Source organism: Streptopelia decaocto (genome assembly GCF_964273445.1).
Source record: "Streptopelia decaocto genome assembly, chromosome: 4".
Classification (NCBI taxonomy): Eukaryota; Metazoa; Chordata; class Aves; order Columbiformes; family Columbidae; genus Streptopelia; species Streptopelia decaocto.
The window spans coordinates 68417565-68436012 of record NC_138658.1 but is presented as its reverse complement, the minus strand read 5'-3'; the positions used below and the strand labels follow the sequence as shown (position 1 = coordinate 68436012).

At 38.4% G+C, this 18448-nt stretch overlaps 1 protein-coding gene across 4 annotated transcripts in view; it reads left to right on the top strand.

The window, feature by feature from the left end:
• ADD1 (adducin 1) overlaps window positions 1-18372 on the top strand; it is a 60925-nt gene extending 42553 nt beyond the window's left edge. For 2 of the 4 annotated variants that reach the window (XM_082050457.1, XM_082050458.1), the window contains exons 11-16: window positions 913-1014; window positions 2769-2858; window positions 3776-3868; window positions 9715-9871; window positions 11813-11908; window positions 15837-18372. In XM_082050457.1, coding sequence (XP_081906583.1) covers window positions 913-1014; window positions 2769-2858; window positions 3776-3868; window positions 9715-9871; window positions 11813-11908; window positions 15837-16189 — 891 coding nt within the window. In that variant the 3' untranslated portion in view covers window positions 16190-18372. Of the gene's footprint in view, window positions 1-912; window positions 1015-2768; window positions 2859-3775; window positions 3869-9714; window positions 9872-11812; window positions 11909-12661; window positions 12696-15836 lie in introns of all 4 variants that reach the window. The other 2 variants (XM_082050460.1, XM_082050459.1) reach the window with 2 other exon arrangements.
• Window positions 18373-18448: the final 76 nt, after the last annotated feature.

The window sequence follows — 18448 nt, the reverse complement described above, 5'->3', positions numbered from 1 at the left end:
TAAAATATTCGACATCACCAAACTGTTCCTGTAGGTTGCTGTGCTGATACAGCTATTTATTTGTGCAGAACTTAATTCTGGAACCAGAACATTTTGCTGAAGTAGCTTGTTTTAATGCAAAACTTTGGTGATGCCCACTCTTGCTTCACAGTACAAAATCATTCACTAAACCTGGTTAGTGACATCACATTGCTTTTCATACTTCTGTCATCTTATGCTTTAAGTTCGCTTTGGTGTTTGTTGAGTATCGGAGGATTGAATCAATGATCTCTGTCTCTCTTATGCTGTTTCGTAAAAACATCCAGTGCAGAAAATGAAAACGGCAGCAACAGGGTTTTAGAGCTTGTGACTTAGATCTTGCCGTACTTCTGTTTGGGTAAGGTATAGTGTCCTTTTTAAACAAAAACCAACTCCGTGTGAAATTTCTGATAAAAATGTCCTTAAAAATAAGCAATTACATTGGAGTTTTCCTACTCTTGTGTTAATATATCTCTTCATAAAGTGACAGACTGTTTTTAGAAGCACAGAGCACTGCAGTTGTCAGTGTGATCAAGTGCACAGAAAAAACAGCTTGAAAACCTTTCAGTCTCCATAAGCTGCACAGAGCTGTAGTAAATGCATCATTTTGGGTGGAAGTTATTTGCAACTTAACTGGCTCTCTAGTTTTTGTTGTTGTTACTAGCTTGACTTAATAGAATGATGCTGATATTTATAAATGTATCTGAAGGCACAGTTTATATAACTGAGGAAGGAAGGAACTTGAATAGTCTTAGGAATGAATAGAAGAATACAATCATTGGTTCAGTTCTCTGCTCTGTATAATGCATGATCAACTGGTCTGTAAATTTGCTGCTCTGAGTGTCCGTAGCCATTGCAACAATACTGACTGTTCAACCGTTCTTGATATTACAGTGGACTAAAGAGGATGGACATAGAACTGCCACCTCTGCTGTCCCTAACCTGTTCGTTCCACTCAACACCAATCCAAAGGAGGTCCAAGAAATGAGGAACAAGGTTGGTAATAGTAGTACAATAGTACAATTTGGTTGTGTACTTGTAATGAACTAACTTACTTTGCTGTAGTGACACTTTTGGGGTTCAATAACACAGCTCTGGTATTTTCCTGCCCCTTTCTAACTAGATACTGAAACAATTCCTGAATGTTCTAACTCGTCTTGGAAAGAGATGATATTACTGTCCACTGTATGAAGGATTTCATGGTCTTATATTTTGTTACTGTCAGACCAGTTTCTGGATACCTCTGAAACAGCTGAGTTTATAGGAGTAATTCTGTTCCCTGAGATCGTAGTTGTATCTTAGTGACCCGTTTTCCTGTTTTGATTGCACCAGTTGAAATTGTGGCCTAGACAAAGAAATCTATGCATCTCTCCACATATTATATTTTATGATATTATAATATGCTGTGATTGTTGCAGAATCTTTTTTGGCCTTTAGAGCTGCATGTTAATCTTTTTCAAGTGACCTAGCAGTTAATTTTCCAGTCTTCGAATTTCACATCTTGTCATCAGCCAAATGCACTGGGATTTTTTCACTTTTATTTCCTTTAAAGTATAAGCTATGCACCACTATCTTGTCAATACTTGTTCTGGATTGTTTTGCTACTTCTAACTGATGGGCATATGGAACACGGAAGTTAGTGTTATGTCACAGGAAGGTCTGTGTGCAGGAATACTGATTTGTGCTAAAATAATTTGTATAAGGTTGTCAGAGCTTTTGCTTTTCCTGACTCGGCACTGTAAAAATAATTGTCACTTCAAATGAGAAATCTGGTGAAAATGCCAAGCTGTTCCTTAGTGTCTGAAGCACAAATATCACTGTATTCAAAACTTGCATGAGGCAACTAAGAGAAGTAAAACTTCCAACTTTTTACTTTCCTGATGACAAGAAGGGTAGTAAACTAGAAACAAGTACAGGTAATACAGGGTCTTCATACTTTCTGAAATACCAAGTATCAATAATACCTTACGGTTGTATACTTGTATGCATTATTTTTATATAAATTGTGTCGTTTTTAGTTGCAAAATAGAGGTCTTTTTGGATGCATGCTTTTCTTCATTTATCTTGGAATAAGAACTAGAATATTTTAGAAATTTTGAGTCAGTTGTTAGGAATTCTTTACCACTGTAGGATATCTAATTTAAATAGATAATAACTAGATTTAAATGGAAAGAACTGGGAGGTATTTAAGATGCAACAAAAGGAATGTGTTTGAGTACTCTAGAATGTCAGTTTATGCATAGAAAAATATTTACATGTCCTTATGAGAATATGGTCATGACTAGATGCAAAAATTGAATGCTGTGCAGTGTTTCACAGTAAGTTCTGTAGGAAGCTGATACTGTGGTGCAATAGGCTAGTGACAGAAACCTCTAATTGACTGTTCACATACAATAGACTTACATAAATATGACCTCTGAGCTTCGCTCCACACTTTTCTTCAGAGACTGGAGTTGTCTGTTACCTCATCTGTAGAGTTTTACCATGAGCCAGTACTAAAAAGCAAAGGACAGTACCTGCTGTGGTGCTTAAAGACTAAATTCTGAGAAATGTGAGGAAACAACTAGCAACATGCACAGATATCTTCGAGTGGTGTTTATAAGCACAGCTTTATTCGATGGGTAGTGCCATAGCAATCTACACTAGTTGCAGCCTGTTGGCAGGTTCACCCACCCCTCTTTCAAATATGCAAATGTGGTTACCATTTCTCGGTTGTTCCCCTGACTGTATTCTGCTGCTTTCTTTTACAGATCCGAGAGCAAAATCTACAAGATATTAAAACTGCAGGCCCTCAATCACAGGTTCTTTCTGGGGTAGTTGTGGACAGGAGTCTTGTACAGGTGAGAGTATAAAATGCCTTAAACTGTTAGTTAAAGTTTATCTACGATACCCTCTGCTTTCACCTAATATGTCACTGTAAAATTATTCTTTAATTGGCAGAGAGTAACTGTTTATAAGGTAAGTCTTAGAGGTAACACCGTTGTCTTTGCGAGAGTGCTCAGGATCAGAAATATAAGAGGCTTCAGCCATGTAGCCCAAGCATGTCTGTGGAGGATGCTTCTTGTTTGTGGTTTTTTTTGTTTTGTTTTGTTTTTTCTGAATGTGTAATGCATGAAATCCAGAAAGCTTATTTATATGGGTTATATTCCTGTTCTAAACTAGTTGGGCTCTGTGACAACTTTTTGTTTGTTTGTCTTCCAAGTTTATGTATCCTGAAGTATTAATACTGGGCACAGAAGGCTCACTATGGGGCAGTAGTGTTGTGTGTTAAATATGTTTTCATCATGCTTCATAATATTGTATTTGAAGTGCAGTTTTTAAAAAAGCTATTATACATCAATAAAACTTTAAAGGAGTATACCTGGATATACAAAAGGCTCTATATATCTGGATATACAAAAGGTTCTATATATCTGGATACACAAAAGACTTTATGAATCGTAGCTCAAGATAAAGAATTAGAGCTATACAGTTATACTATATAGCTGAATGACTTTAAAGCTCTGTGTATCTGAGTGCTTTAAGTGCCCCAGATAAGTATTTTCTGATACACTTTTAAAAGTTTGGCAAGTCTTATCATGACCATAGCATTATTCATGTTGGGTGTCATATTGTATGCATGTCAACTCATTGTCATTTGCAATTTTATCTACCAGTTACTATTTCTTTGCATGTTTTTCACAAGCGTCATAATGCTTTGGTTGATGTTTTAAAGCCTGGGCTCGGTTTGCTCTGTTTACTCAATTTACTGTTGCAGGATGCTCCCCTCTCAGACTGTACGGAATCTATTGAAGGGCTCGATCTCACAGAGCAGGCCTATAGTCCTGCTAAATCTCTGTCTGTTAGAAAGGTACTGCCCTGTCATACTGCTCTAAATACTGTTGTTCACCCTTCATTTTACCTCTTCCTTACCCTGACCTTTTCCCTCTGTTAGCTGATGATTTGGCTAGAAAAGAAAAAAAATAGATGGATCTCCAAATTATGTATATGCAACTATACAAGCAGGTCGTATCCTATTAAAGTATCATTTAAGGATTTTGATCTTTGTCTATAGAAGCTGGTGAGGAAACACTGTTGATATTAAGGTGCTGATTAGGTTCTGCATATAGTGGGTTTCTCTGCACATGCTATTAGTACTGAATTATTCTAATTTGAGATCCATTTTGAGTTAGCCGAAACTCAACCTGATTACATCAGTGTAATTCCGAAGATATCCACATGTTCCAGGTATCATGCTGACAAACTCTGTCAGCTTTTGATCCTACATTGCTAGACGTCTTGTTTCTTTAAAACTTCCTGTATTGTCCACAAGAGTTACTGAGTAATGCCCTGCACTTCCAAAGTTGATTGGCTTTCAAACATGTAATCGTGCTTACATAATATACTTTAAATATAGAATAAATTCCAGAGACGTGTGTGTGCTTAGGGTGGGCAGTCCCTTGAGGCCGAGTAAACACAAAAGTTTGCACATTGCCAACAACCTGTCCTTAGCTGTATTTCTCTCCCAGGTTTTGAAGGAGTTTCTTAGAAGTGATCTAACGTGGAAGCACAGTGCGTAAATAAGCATCAGTGTATTTGCTGCTCCAGTATATCCCGAATTCTGAAATCTTGATTTAAGTCGTGCCTAATATCTCATTATCAGAATAACTTTCCCATTAAAAAAAAACAAAACCCAAAACAAAGCAAAACCAAACCCTCTCAGAATAATTTGAATTACATTATTGTTTCAAATCTGCTGACTTTATAACACTTCCTAGTGTAATGAGCCAGTTTATATTACAGATATTTGTATCATACTGAGAATTTGATAATGATGTTTTTCAGATTACAGTTTGTTTTATCTATATTCTTAAAGGAAAAATAATAAAATACTATTTCCAGATTTAAGATGAAAAATAAAACAATGTCAAGTTCTTCCAGGCAGTGCCTGCCTTTTATTTGCTGCTTAATAATACCTTCAAACTGAAAAACAATTTTTATTATACTCATCCATTGTTTATCACAACACAGGCAGTTTCTTTCATCAGTGATGGGCAAAATATCATTCAATTTTGATTTTTGAACAATGGCATTTTTCTATAAAACTAGTCAAATATTTTACGTGGATTTTTGCAGATGGCAAGAAGCCAACAAAAGATCTGTTGGTTCTACAATTTTCATTAGGGTTTAGATGTCCAAATTATGTGTTCCTTTTTTGTGCTGTCATGAAAGTGCTTTCCTCTTGAAATACTGTGTAATATTAAATCACAATGTTAATTACAGTAGGAGTGGCCTATTTAATAATTTTATTAGCTTAATATGGATTGTGACCTGAGTGCTTCATAATTTTCTGTTGGGGGGGGAACCCAAAACAAACCAACCCACAAAAACCTCAACCGAACAAATAACAACAACAACAAAAGAGAAATTTTCTAGAAAGATTATGCCAAACATCAGTTGTGTATCATGGAACAAAGGAAGTATAAGCAATTTTATGTTGCCCACATAAAACTCACGTGAAACGTTGAATGAAACTGTGAGGAGATCAAGGACTTATGGACTTTAAGGTACCAGAAAATTACAAGTTCTTAGTTGGCCAATTATTTGACACTCAATTACAATTAAAGTAAAAAGTTCCATCCGATTGCAGTTAACGCTTAAAACCTATTGTTTTCAGTTAATGTTGAGATTTATTTCAAATACTAATGCACACTATTTTGGATGAAGAAGATCCTGTTTGTGTACAGTATGCATGTAACGCTTGGAGTGTCTGTGCCTCTGGCTGCAGCAGTGAATTCTCCACCTTGCCTTGTCACTTGCTTTGTCTGTGTTGGAAGAAGCCCTGGCCACCTTGCAACACAAGCTCCTTGGGCATCATGTAATTTTTATTTGTACTATAGACTTGGTTAACTAAGCTTCTGCTGTGGTCTTGGCTGAATGAGAGAGAATGTTGGTTATTCTTCCCAATGACCATTCAAAAAAAAAAAAATCACATTAATTTTCAAGAATTTTAAGTATAAGGGGAATTGCCCATTTCCTGTCTCTTCCTTTAGAATGGAAATTCTGGCTCAGTTCTTCATGACGAGCCTCCCAGTTCTACCCCAGAGGTGGCACTGTGTTTTAATAGTGACTTCTACCTGAACAGTACTTTTAAGAATCTTGTTTTTTTGGATAAAGGCACTGCATTTATGCCAGATTGTGTTAAGAACAATTCTTAACTTTTGACAGTTATTATGAACCTACTGTCTGATTAAGAGAAAAACTGGCATGTGTAAGGTGCCACGTTTGTTCACACTATCCCTGGGAACAAGATGAAGTGCTTGCCTGTTAAATGATGGTCACCTCCCTGCAGTTTGGAATTTCTCTCCAAAAGCAAGATTTGGTGGAACAGTTGCAAAATGACTTGATAATCTAAAATTTCCTTGTAGGATATGTGAGGTCGGAGTTTAGTGTGAAGATACATGACATATCATTAGCTATACATGACTTTGCCTTTGAATCTCTGTGGGAGAGTGTGCCCCTACAAAATTCTCAGGAGTGAAAATATATTCTGTTCATGAATGTAATATATCCATTATTTCTTACAGCGGAGAAAATGCTGTTGATATTCAGGTGCTCACACATGCAGTCAAACGCCAAATAATCATCAAAATAGTACTAGAATCATCATCAAAATAACACTGGTACCAGCATAATCCAGATGAAATCGCTAGGATGTTAGTTTTTTGCATGTCATCCTGTGTTGAAACAGACTGCTAATCTTTTATATGGGAGTTTATTTGCTCTCTACAGGCTCTGTAGTACTGGAAGCAACTCAGGCCCATTTGTTTGTTCAATTTTTATGAATGTTCATAGGAATCTGAATGGCATGGACAGGCTGATAGCTCTGCAAAGTCTTGTCTACTTTAGTATCCCATTTAACAAACTCAAATACATCCTGTACTGTCTCTTCGGTCCTTTATACTCATTTTCCTTCTGTCCCATGTTATGCTCTATATTTCATGTTGTGTTGCTCTCTTCATTTTGTCTTGTACATTGAGTTCTTGGAAGGCTGCCCTGTGGCCTATTCTGTGAAGTAACGCATCTCTGCTGCTTTGATTTGTACTTGTTTTACAGTAATCACATTGCAGAACTTACTAACATACTACTGTATTAGAATCTATTTTCCCCATAGAATCAGTCTTACAGTCAGTCTTACCCTTATAATTTTCAGTAGTGGCCTTGGAACTGCTTCCATATTATTGATACTCAGCAAAACTGGATGCGTTAATCTGGAAACAGCTTTTAGCAGATCAAAAGTTTGTCCTTCTGGTCTCTCATGTAATTCTGCTTTTGCAGTCCAAAATCACAAGTACTTTTTCTTTGTAATACATAATCCGCTTACTGTTGCAGCTGATCTTTTTCAATCTTATTTCCCTTGGGTCAAAGACACCCAGCTAGTTCAAATACTGTTTACATTGATTGTGGGTGTGTTTTTTTGTTTGTATTTGGTTTTGATTTGTTGTTTTTTAATTTAGCGAATGTGATAAGCTTGCTGTGCTGCTTTTATTCCCAGCAGTTAACAGAAGTACTCTCTTAAGGAAGAGAACACATAATGCCAGTGAGCTACTCGTCACGCTGCAAACTGCAGGTCTTGCTGTTTGTCATTATTGAATCAACAGGCATTCAGTACATTTTGTTTGATGTGAAAGCTGTTCTACGCAGTCATTTTGGATTTCACTTGCAGATCAGATTCAAAGATTCTGAAACATTCCAGGGATACCAGTGTGCACTGTGTGTCTTGTTCCTCTGTTGACTTTTGTAATCCTAGAAAACTCTAGAAACTCTGCCTGAGATCAGTGCTTGACAAACCCCTGCTACTTATTGCTGCGTTTCAGTTAAAACTACATATTTAGTTTGAAGGGCAGGCAGAGACAGAGAGGGAAATACAAAATTGCCATGGGCACCAATTTTATGCCATCATTAAAAGCTGGGACCTGTAGCTTTGGGAGTATTTTACATTTGCTACAAAACAAATAGGATTTATACAAAGGTTGACGTTTTTGTAATTTTTTTAATGCATTATCCAGTAAGAACAGCCGTGGCAATCAGGTTAGAGGCTTTCTGGTGCTAATACATCTGGTGCTTAATGGAAATAGCTGAAAGGCTTTTGACATTCCACTGACATTCTGCACCTGAGATGAGAGTTCCTCTTACTTTCTGGAGAAACAAAGGCAATCTGTAATGTTCTAGAGAAGTTTCCCTCCTCTGGTTCCTTTCAGGCTTGTACAGTTGAGCCATGTTAAGCTGCTGGCTCTTCAGTACTTCTGGCTGGTATCTGCTTCCTGAAGAGCAGCATAGATTCTGACAACAGCTGTTCTTGGATTGCTCTAGACCAGATTTCTGGAGATATCTCATGTGGCTTTCAGCACTGCTCTTGTCCTTGGTCCATCTGGACATTATTGTCTGTCACCATTTTAGTGCTGATAACTTGTCCAAAGCAGCTCTTAGCATCCAAAACAGTACTCTGTCTAATTTCATCTTCAGTTTTACAGTGAAGATCTCACGCTTGCCCATCAAGTATGGACATGGAATGTAATGTTTGTCTCTTTGTTCAGGTGCTATTTCTTTTTGAACTGTGCTAATGTTTTCTTTTAAATATTGGTACAACTAACATTTGAATATGAAGATGATTTGGGCCAACTCATAACCCACGCTTATTTGGTAATGGAATTCAAGTACCTCTTTTCAACAATGAAGACAATTCACGTATCAGAATGATGTGAGATACAGCCACACATCAGTCATTTCCAGACTAGTGTCAGTAGAGTTCTGTATAGCCAGTGAAAAAAAACAAATGCTTAAAAAACCCACCTGAAAAATACAGCAGCTTTCCGGGCAAGCACCTTCATATCCAAGACAATGAAAAGCCAGTGGCTTTAGTCTTTACTATATAATTAGAGAAGAAAAACTTGAACCCCTCACCATTAGAGAAACTGTGATGCAGCTGCTTTTGTCCATTGGGACTTACTGTACTTAGAATTGCTAATGTTTTATTTTCATTTGTATAACTTTTTATGTGGCTTGTCTGACAAACGTTAGCGATGTAAATATGCTAACTTGTGTAAGATTACAGTTAACCTTAGTTACGTATTGCTTGTTAATAAACTGCTCATCTGGTGTACACAGAACATATACAAGATAACATCTAACAGATGTTATCGTAAAAAGCTATGTAGCAGCTACTAGAAATGGCTTTTCCCTTGCTAAAAAAACAAAGCAACAAATCCCAAACAAAAATACCTGTAAGCCGAGTGCTGTGAACTTGTGCAGGTATTCTGTGCTCAGATTGCCGTGCAGTTGGGCCTGGTATCCTGTTTCTTTTGTGGGGAGAAAAAGAAACTTGATACTTCTGTGATTTAGGCTATAATTCAGCTAGACTGTTTGGCTGCTGTTTGATTTACTGCTTAATGGTGGATATTCCCTGGTGGAATCACTGATGTGTCTGTAGGAGTAATTGATGACACCTGTTTTCTCCTTTATATTAACCTGCTGTAGATAAATATTCTTTTTAAAAATCTTGTAATAGATTTTTTTTTTTAATCTTGAAGAAAAGAAATGTAGCGGTTTTTAGATTACCTCTTTGGTTTGTTTTTGATTGCTTTGTAGCTTTTGTATTTCTCAGGGTTCTGCAAGTTACTGCTCAATTGCAGATGTATCTTAATTTTCTTTTGTCAGGGAGAATTGGTGACTGCATCAAAGGCAATAATTGAGAAGGAATATCAACCCAAAGTCATAGTGAGCACAACAGGACCAAATCCCTTCAATAAACTCACTGATCGAGAACTGGAGGAATATCGCAAAGAAGTAGAAAGAAAGCAGAAGGGACCAGAAGGTTGGTTTCTCTGTGTGTGTTCTATCTGCAATAGGCTATAACAACAGCAAGTCTGTTACTAACTGGAGGCTGGGTTACCTGCACAGACCATGGATAAATTAATCACCTTTTGTGCGTTTCAGTTTTGCCAGTGTGAATAAGAAATTTAAAAAGCATTTTGGAGATAAAACATGTGATCTAAGTGTTAATGGAGTGTTCTGTAAAGTGCATAGATCTTTTTTAAAAAATTACTCTAGTAGACAAAGTGAGGTGTTTATTATGGTTGTTACTGCTGCTATTGGGATTAGGTACTGCGAAGTATTGCAGCTTGTTCTGCTTGGTTGCCTTTAGCACTAGAGATAGTCTAGGCTGAGAGAATGGTGTTGCTTTTTAGCAGCAAAAGTTCAGTTTTCTAACTCATTGAAAACTCCGGATGTGGAAATCCATTGAATGGGGAAGTACAGAGCAACACTTGATTGCTACTTGGAAATGGCACATTTTGGGGCCTTCTCCCAAAAAATTTCTAAATTATCACAGAATTATGAGAATTGTGCTTTAAAGAGAGAGCATTGCTGCACCTGCAGTGGATATCCTGCTTTACATCTGTAGAGGTGTAAGGATTGATGTTTAATTACACTCATCTGTTTTTAGGTTTTGAATTTGAGTGACACAGGACCCGGAAGTGCCGTTTCATTTGCAGTGTGTGCTCCCTGCTTCTGCTCTTTGATAAGACAACGTAGGAGCCACTGCAGCTCGGGTGTTCAGTTAATCAAGTGTTGGACTGTGTGGGGTGGGATACATTGCTGTTACCTCTGTTACTGCATACGTTTATTGTCTCAGTAACATTGCTACATCTGCCTTAGAATATATATAAAATATGGAGAGACTGTGTTACTGAGACAGACACCAGCTGGGGAACAGAGTACATTGCTTAAAAATAAGACCATCGTTGAGCACAGTACGTCAGATAAAAAAATCTCTGGATTTGAAAGGCAGATCAAAAACCTTTCAAGGAACAGATCTGAAGACTTTACAGGATCATGACGTATCACTGTCTAAATCTTTAGATAACACTGGGTTTGCTGCTGCATGGGTTTCTTGTCAGACCATGCAGCAAGTCATCACACACCTTAACCGAGAAGAGCCAGAAGGGCAGAAGTCTTCCCATAAGGAATTTCATACCGCAGTGGTCAAAGCACTAAGGACTGATCCTGAGCTTTTGGCTGAGGCCTCAGGTATTGCTCACGTGGTACAGCTGCGCTTGCAATCTAAGGAACAACCTCTTTACCCCACCGATTGGAGATTCTGTCAGCTGCCTCTCATCTGTGGGACTGATTGCACTGTTAATTGGCTAGGTGAACTGGATGGAACACATTTTGGTGTTCCTGACCAATGGTGTGTGCTCCGTTAATGTTCTCCGGTGGATCTAGGGCTGTTCAAACCTGGAAGCAAGAGGGGGCCCTCCTTACTAATAACGAATGTGCAAACCACTGTGAAATCTGTTTTAAATCATTTAATTACTGCATGTTTCTCTGATTATCTGTGCAGTCTTTTCTTTTGGGATGTGATTTTGTTTACTCAGAGTTTCAGCAACACAAAGCAAGCAAAAGACTGTTATTTTCTGTAGGTCTGAGAGCCTTTCCCCCTCCCCCATATTGTTTGTCTTCCTTGTGGTTTTCCCTGACAAGTTTTCTTTAGAACAGCATGATAAATTCAGAAACAATTACATTATTCATGCCCTCTTAAGGAAAAAAAACACCACCACAGAGCTCAACTGTGACTTCAACAGTTTCATTAATAGCACTTAATTTTCTTTTGCTTGTTTTGGTATTATTTAATATCCTGGCACAATTTTGATTCAGAAAAATGTATCTAGTGTGCGTGGAACAAAAAGATATTTGTTTTCTCACATGCTGAAATCTTTTGTCTGCCCTTTTAATTTCTCTTTGTCTGCATCTGCAGAACCTTCAGAAGATGGCAGGCAACAGAAAGAGAGAAGTCCCCCTGACCACACCTCAGCTCGCACTCCTCCCAGTACGCCCATTAAAATAGAGGAAGGTACGTTCTTCTGATTTGGGGCCAGGGGAAACCAGTAACTGCATCGTTAGTGACTGACGCATGAAAAAATATGAACTAGTGATTAATAAAGGTAACTTATTTCTTGTATTTTGTTTTTATGCTACCTAAAATATACGCCACTGAGCTATGGGTGTAATAGGAGTTATGTTTACAATAATAAAGAAGTGTGCATTAATATAAAGACAAATTTTCATCTCTTCAGAATTGCCTTGTCATCGCTTGGTGTTTCTCAACTGATTTACCCTTTTCTACATTTTCTGTGAGAAAGAATTGCTCTTATGAAATGAAATAGTGTCTGATGATGAACCAGACACCAATTTAGATGCTCTGGTAGATCTCCTTCACTGATTGCACATTTCTTAAACATTATTGTACTTGGATTACACCTCAGTAAATATTTTTTCCAACTCAATTTGAATCTAACTATCATTATTTGCTCACCTTATGTAATAGTTTCTACTAAAATGAGAGTAGGGCTGCTAAAGTCTACAGTTTCTTCAAAAAAGGATAAAATAACAATCTTGAACAGGTGTAATCTAATTTTTGTCTTGTTTCCTTTACCTTGTACATTGGATATATCCCTTGTCTGTTAGTCTTCCATTCACTACTTCATCTCATTCTGTTTTCTATAAGAATGGTGGCAACCATTCTTTTAACTTAACACAATGGCTGTGATGAATGCATAGATTCTCTACTTGTGCTTTTTTCTTCTTGTGGCTGCGTTACAAACAGGAGATGGATATGCTAAAGAGTACCTGTTACCATAGTAAGTATCATTCCATACTCTGACCTGCTTATGTGCTTTGCTTCACTCTTGCGTCTTTGTTTACTAAAGGGTTTTTGTTGGGTTTGCTTTTTGTTTTATAAAGCAAGCTTTTTCAGTTGAGACACCGATTTCTTTAGCTCTTGATTTCATGAAGTTGTAGGTAGTTACAGATCTTATGTTAAATGCGCTCCCCCTCTGAAAGGACTGTGAGAGTGACATCATGTGTTTCCATATCCGTGTGTCCGATTCCTCAGTTGAAGAAGGAATAGTCTGAAGCTGTCGGTCAGATACAGCTGGAACAGGTCTGGGAGTTTCTGCCCCAACAGTTTGCTGCTGCCTACACTACCTGCACCTGGTAATGGAATAGAAGAAGGTTCCTAATCTATTCCAGTGCAAAAGTGTTACTGCTGACGTGGATTTAAACTTCCCCAGCAGACTTGTGCACAGAAGTGGATATGGAACTGCTCCCACGTTAAATGTGTTGGCTGTAGGGAAACGCGGATTCCAGCCAAGGAATAGCAGCAAGCACTTGGTGGCAGCAACTTCTCCAGCTGTTTTGGCTGCATCTGCAGGGCCACAACAGATTATACTTTAAAGTAATAAGGACGTTTGGCCCCTTCTGTTTGTATGTCCTGTTGTATCCGAAGGTCAGTGTGTTTATCATAGATATGAAAGTCAAGTGACATCGTAGACACCTGTGATGGTACTAATAAAGTTCTAAAACCTGGAAACTCTTTTAAACTGGCAATTGTGTTCCACAAACTCTTCTAGTTGTGTAAGTTTTGCAAGACAAACATACAAAGCTTATTTTAGAAAGTAACTGGAAGTTCACACCATGATGACTTGGGCTTGCAGAAGTTCTGTTGAAAGACATTGTTCTCTGTAATCCCGCTGCTTCCCAACCTTTTTTCCTCATATTATTGCTATTTAAGTGTAGCAGAAGTCAGAACATATTTCGTGTTAACTCAGCTATAGCCCACTTTGTATGTTTGTCCACATGTTTGTGTTGGAAAAAAAAAAACATAAACCTTTATTTTCATAAATAATACGAATTGTAAACACACACTAGTCTTAATGTTACTTTTCAAATTCTCATGCCACAGTATAAATAAAGGGAGGGCATGGGTGTAGACATGGTTATTCTAAAAAACTTAAGAAATGTTGAGGTATTGCTGAGTTCTTAAACAGTAACTAGGCTTGGCAGCAAAACATGTTTTTAAACCTTCCTAGTTACGTTACTGAAATCCATCACGTAGAATAGCAGGGGGGTTACGTATTGTATGCTTGCTTTATCAAATGCGCAATTTGTACAGCTCCCTAATTCTAGTAAAATACTGCCCTTAGTGAGCTAAACAAACAGATATTTGTTTGATTCCAGCTTCATGTTAATCGGTTTAGTAAAGATGATGGTCATTTGACAGACTGGGAAGGATAACAGTCCTGGCTTAGTGACTTAGAAATCTGTTGGCATTTGTCCAGTGCTTAGGCCAACTGGCAAATGCTGTTGGAAAGCCTGCAGCTTCTTAGTTAAGATTTCAAATCCCTTTTAAAAAACTTGGTTTAAAACCTTCTTTTACACTTCTTTAAAAAGAGAAAATAAAACTGACAATCTAATACAACACCTGTTCTAAAGATGGGGCCAGCTAATGCTTTCAGGCAGTTCTTGAAAAGTCCAGTGAAACCCAAAAAGTGAAGAATTGTAGGTGTGTCACATATGTATTAATACATGGGTTAACTGCAGCTTGAGGAGGCAGCTTGTAATGTACATAATTGCTTTCTCTTCTTTCCTGTTCTAAATCCTGCCTGCACTATAACTTTAAAACTGCTAACTTGTGCATTCGGAGTGTTTGGCGCTGAACACTAGCGTGCTTTGTTTATTTAACATATTAGAAGTTCATGGTGCTCTAGATAAAACGTGCTGGTTTTCTAGCAGGAATTCACAAAACAGAGTCCTCTAAAATACGGTAGAGATTATTAATCCCATCTGGCAGAAATAAAAAGAATACTCATTGTCATTTCCATAGGAAAAATGGGAAAGAAGCGAGGATTTTCTGTAGATTCTTGTGAAAGCCTTCAGTCTTTTCAAAGTAAAATTAGTAAGATTTTTTTAAAGGGGAAAAAACAGTTGCCTTTCTTTTGTGCCTTACTGTGTGTATGGCCTGGATTTTTGCTCTAAATTCCTTCTTATGTAACATTAGTGGGGATATATTTGATACAACTGACGAGATGCCTCTCAGCTCCAGTACAGTGATGGAGATCGCAGGGAACTTTAAAAAGTGCTCGTTATATATTCACAAAGAGGAGCTTTAAACAGAACCTCTCTAAAGCGTAGTGGTGAAGGACGAGAATGTCATAATACAATTGAAGAGGCACTGGTAACATTCACCTTTGGACAGTTATCACAAGATTTTTGGTGCTCCTTTATACACGGGTGAGTTTTGTTGTTAGACATCATATAACATTAAAAAATAAAAGCTGTATTGCATAACCTGCCAAGCTCATGTAATTTGATAAACTATATGGGTTTTACTTATAGGAATCCATAACATATACTCATATCTTGCAAAAGAAGTGAAGCCTTTGTGATAGGAAATGGTATTCTGAAGCGACATCTGTTAGATCTCATGGAAGAGTATTACAAAAATCCAAGCATTGTGAGAAAAATTGGCAAGCCAACTGCTCAGAAATGTATGGATCTGCATGTATCAGATCACTGCAAACCAGCCATTGGGTTTATCCCTCTGAAAGAAAAATTTGGAGTTCCATTACACTCTCTTGAATGCCAATGAAAACTGTAGGTTTAATTCCTGCTTATGGACTCAAATCTCATGTCACTTGCAAATGCCATACAGAAAACATGAGAGAAGTCTGAGCAGTTACTTTGGTGCTGGTTTACACCCACATGATGGAATTCAGCTTTATCTCTTCTGTGGTAAGAAGCTTAAAAACAAACAAAACTTGTGAATATCTTATTTCTGTCTCTGTGCCCAAAGAGAAAGGATAAGCGACCTATTACAAAGGCTTTTATGCAAAGTAAATATATCAGCTTTTTTTATAGAGAGCGCTCACCATCAACTTGCTCGGCTTTCTCTATTCTGGAGACACTCACGTAAACTCTGTCATTGTCTGTCCACCCACTAGAGAGACAGCAGGACCAGACGTACAAAGATGACAGTGATGCTGCAACTTTCAAGCAAACCCTCCCAGATCTCACCCCTGATGAGCCTTCAGAAGCACTCGGCTTCCCTCCCTTAGGAAAGGAGGAAGGGAGATGCGATGAAGATGTGCCCAAAAGCCAAACGGAATCACCTGCAGTGGAAAACAAGGAACCCCAACCTCAACCTGCTGAGGAGGCGGTGACACCCACGGGCGAGGAGGGGCCGGCTGCCGATGCAGGTAGTGATGAATCTCCAGGGAAGTCCCCATCCAAAAAGAAAAAGAAGTTCCGCACTCCTTCCTTCCTGAAGAAGAGCAAAAAGAAGAGTGACTCCTAAAGGCCAAACACACTGCAGAAACACTGTCATGTTTTAAAATCCATTAACCACTAGAATGTACCAGATCGTACTGAGTGTTTTGTCTTATTATGTAAATGAATGCAACAAGTAATCCAACCAGCCCCTCAAGTTACGGCTTATTAAGGTTAGAACCAGAATCTAATGTCCAAAAAGGTGCTAATCCTGTGTTTTCAGCAGCTACCATGGATCTGATCCCTAATTTGTAATCAGATGTAAATGACTTCCCTGTGGAAGGCACAGAATCACTATTTTTAACTTAAAGCCTGCACTGCTTATAAAAGAAGAAAAAGAAATTCACAATTAAAAATAAAACACATGTTGCTTACCAGAAAGAGGTGTTCTTTTCCAATATTCTGTTCCAAGACACAAGGAAGTTCCTTCTTAAATATTGCCTTTCAGAGAGGATGCTTTTGCAGTGCTGTTCTCAAGGGGGATGTGTTCTTGAACTGACATGTAAACTTCTGCCAGCTTGTGGTTCCAGGTGATGTTTTAGGCAAGCTTGGAGGCTCTCCAGCCCTTCCTTTTTCTCCCCTCTGACTGTTGTAACAATATGAAGGTGTTTTTCACTTTGTTTTATTTTACAACTGGCACTTGGAATCATCTTTGTCTAGGACTGAAATAACTGTGGTGTGTTCGCTCTTGTTGTGTGTTGAAAGGGCCCAATCTTCCTTTTTTGTGGACACAGTTCAAGGGAAATTTCTCTTTCAATCTTGCCTCCCTAAGAACCAGTTATATGGTCATTTGGCTGTTAGAAAAGGTGAAAAAGTAACTGTATTACAAGTAGTTCAGAAGTTTTTTCAGCTGGTGGTGGGAAGCAGTTGTGGTTTGGGCCTTAGCACAGGGTTTATTCACCCTCTTAAAAATCCCTTGGGTGCATGTGCAAACTTGCTGCATATAAACCCTATTTGCAGCCTTTTGTGTTTGTTCCTTCCCATGATAAAAATGTAAATGCATTACACTGAATACTTAACCTTTTTTTAATATTATTTTCACTTACAAAGACTGGCATTTAATATATTTTGTTGTTGTTGCCAGCAGTAAAGTACAGAAATCCCAAGTAACCTTAAAGGTGTATTTTCACAGTTTGCTATAAATGTTTGTTTAATATGTAGCATGGTAAAGAAAATCACTTTCACCACCGAATTCACTATTTTCCAGGTATTGCCATGCTTCTGTCTATATCACTAATTGTAGTTTAAGATCAGCTAGGTGAAGCTTGCAGGAATTCTCCAGAAACCACGCGTGATCAGCTAAGCCGAGAGCGGGGAGCTGGGTTTCTGGTGTTAACAGCAGGGAACAGTGACACCCCCGTGCGGGAGAGGGAAACGCTGGCTCACAGTGAGTGTCTGTAACAAAACAGAATGTGGATGTAACCTTTTAGGGCAATATTCAACATTGCAATTGGTAAAATAGCGGAAAACTAATAATGCCTTACAAGTCATGCAGCAGAAAGCACCGAGGAGAGGTGGGTTGTGCGGCTGGAGGCAGCAGTGGGTGAGCAGAGCCTACGTTAGGCCGGGGCGGGAGGAGCAGAGCTTAAGGCTCCAGCCGAGAGGGGGTTTGGAGGCTGTGACTGGCGGCCGAGGGGCAGCAGGACGCGGCTGCGCAGCCACGTCCCGCCAGGGCTGCATGGCATGAGTGGCTTTCAGCTTGTACTTTACCTTGTATGTCCTCTGCGCACTAGGCAGCGTACAGTACTTATTTTGCTAAATCGTGTTTTATTGCAGGGTCGTAATGAAATGACTAATTGCTCTATGTTTCAGTTCTTTAATGGAGTCCCTCCATTTATCTTGACCACATATGCAATGACTCTTAATTTCTAATTTTGTAGTTTGTTCTTTTAATTCTTTGTATTACAATATGAAATGTAGTCATGTATGGTATGGTTACACACTTTGGGGCAGAAAAAAAGTCCTGTATTTTTCTTTCTTTCTTGTATCATTAAGTTCTACTCACAAATAAAACTCTTTAAAAAAAAAAGTAAGTATTTTCCTGTTCTTTCAAACCTTGCACTGTTTTATTTTACAGCTGTAGCCTGTTGAATTTAATTGGCTCTGTTTTCTTTTAATGATTAATGTGTTCATTAATGAATGCTGTAATGTGTTCTCAGAAAATACTGGAATTGGTGCCTGTAGGGATCCCTCCCCGAGGGTCCCAGCTGAGCGGCAGGCGCAGGGTCCTGTCCCCACACAGCCCCCCGGTGCAGTTTTGCTTTAGATGGGCAGAACAGCTGGGCTG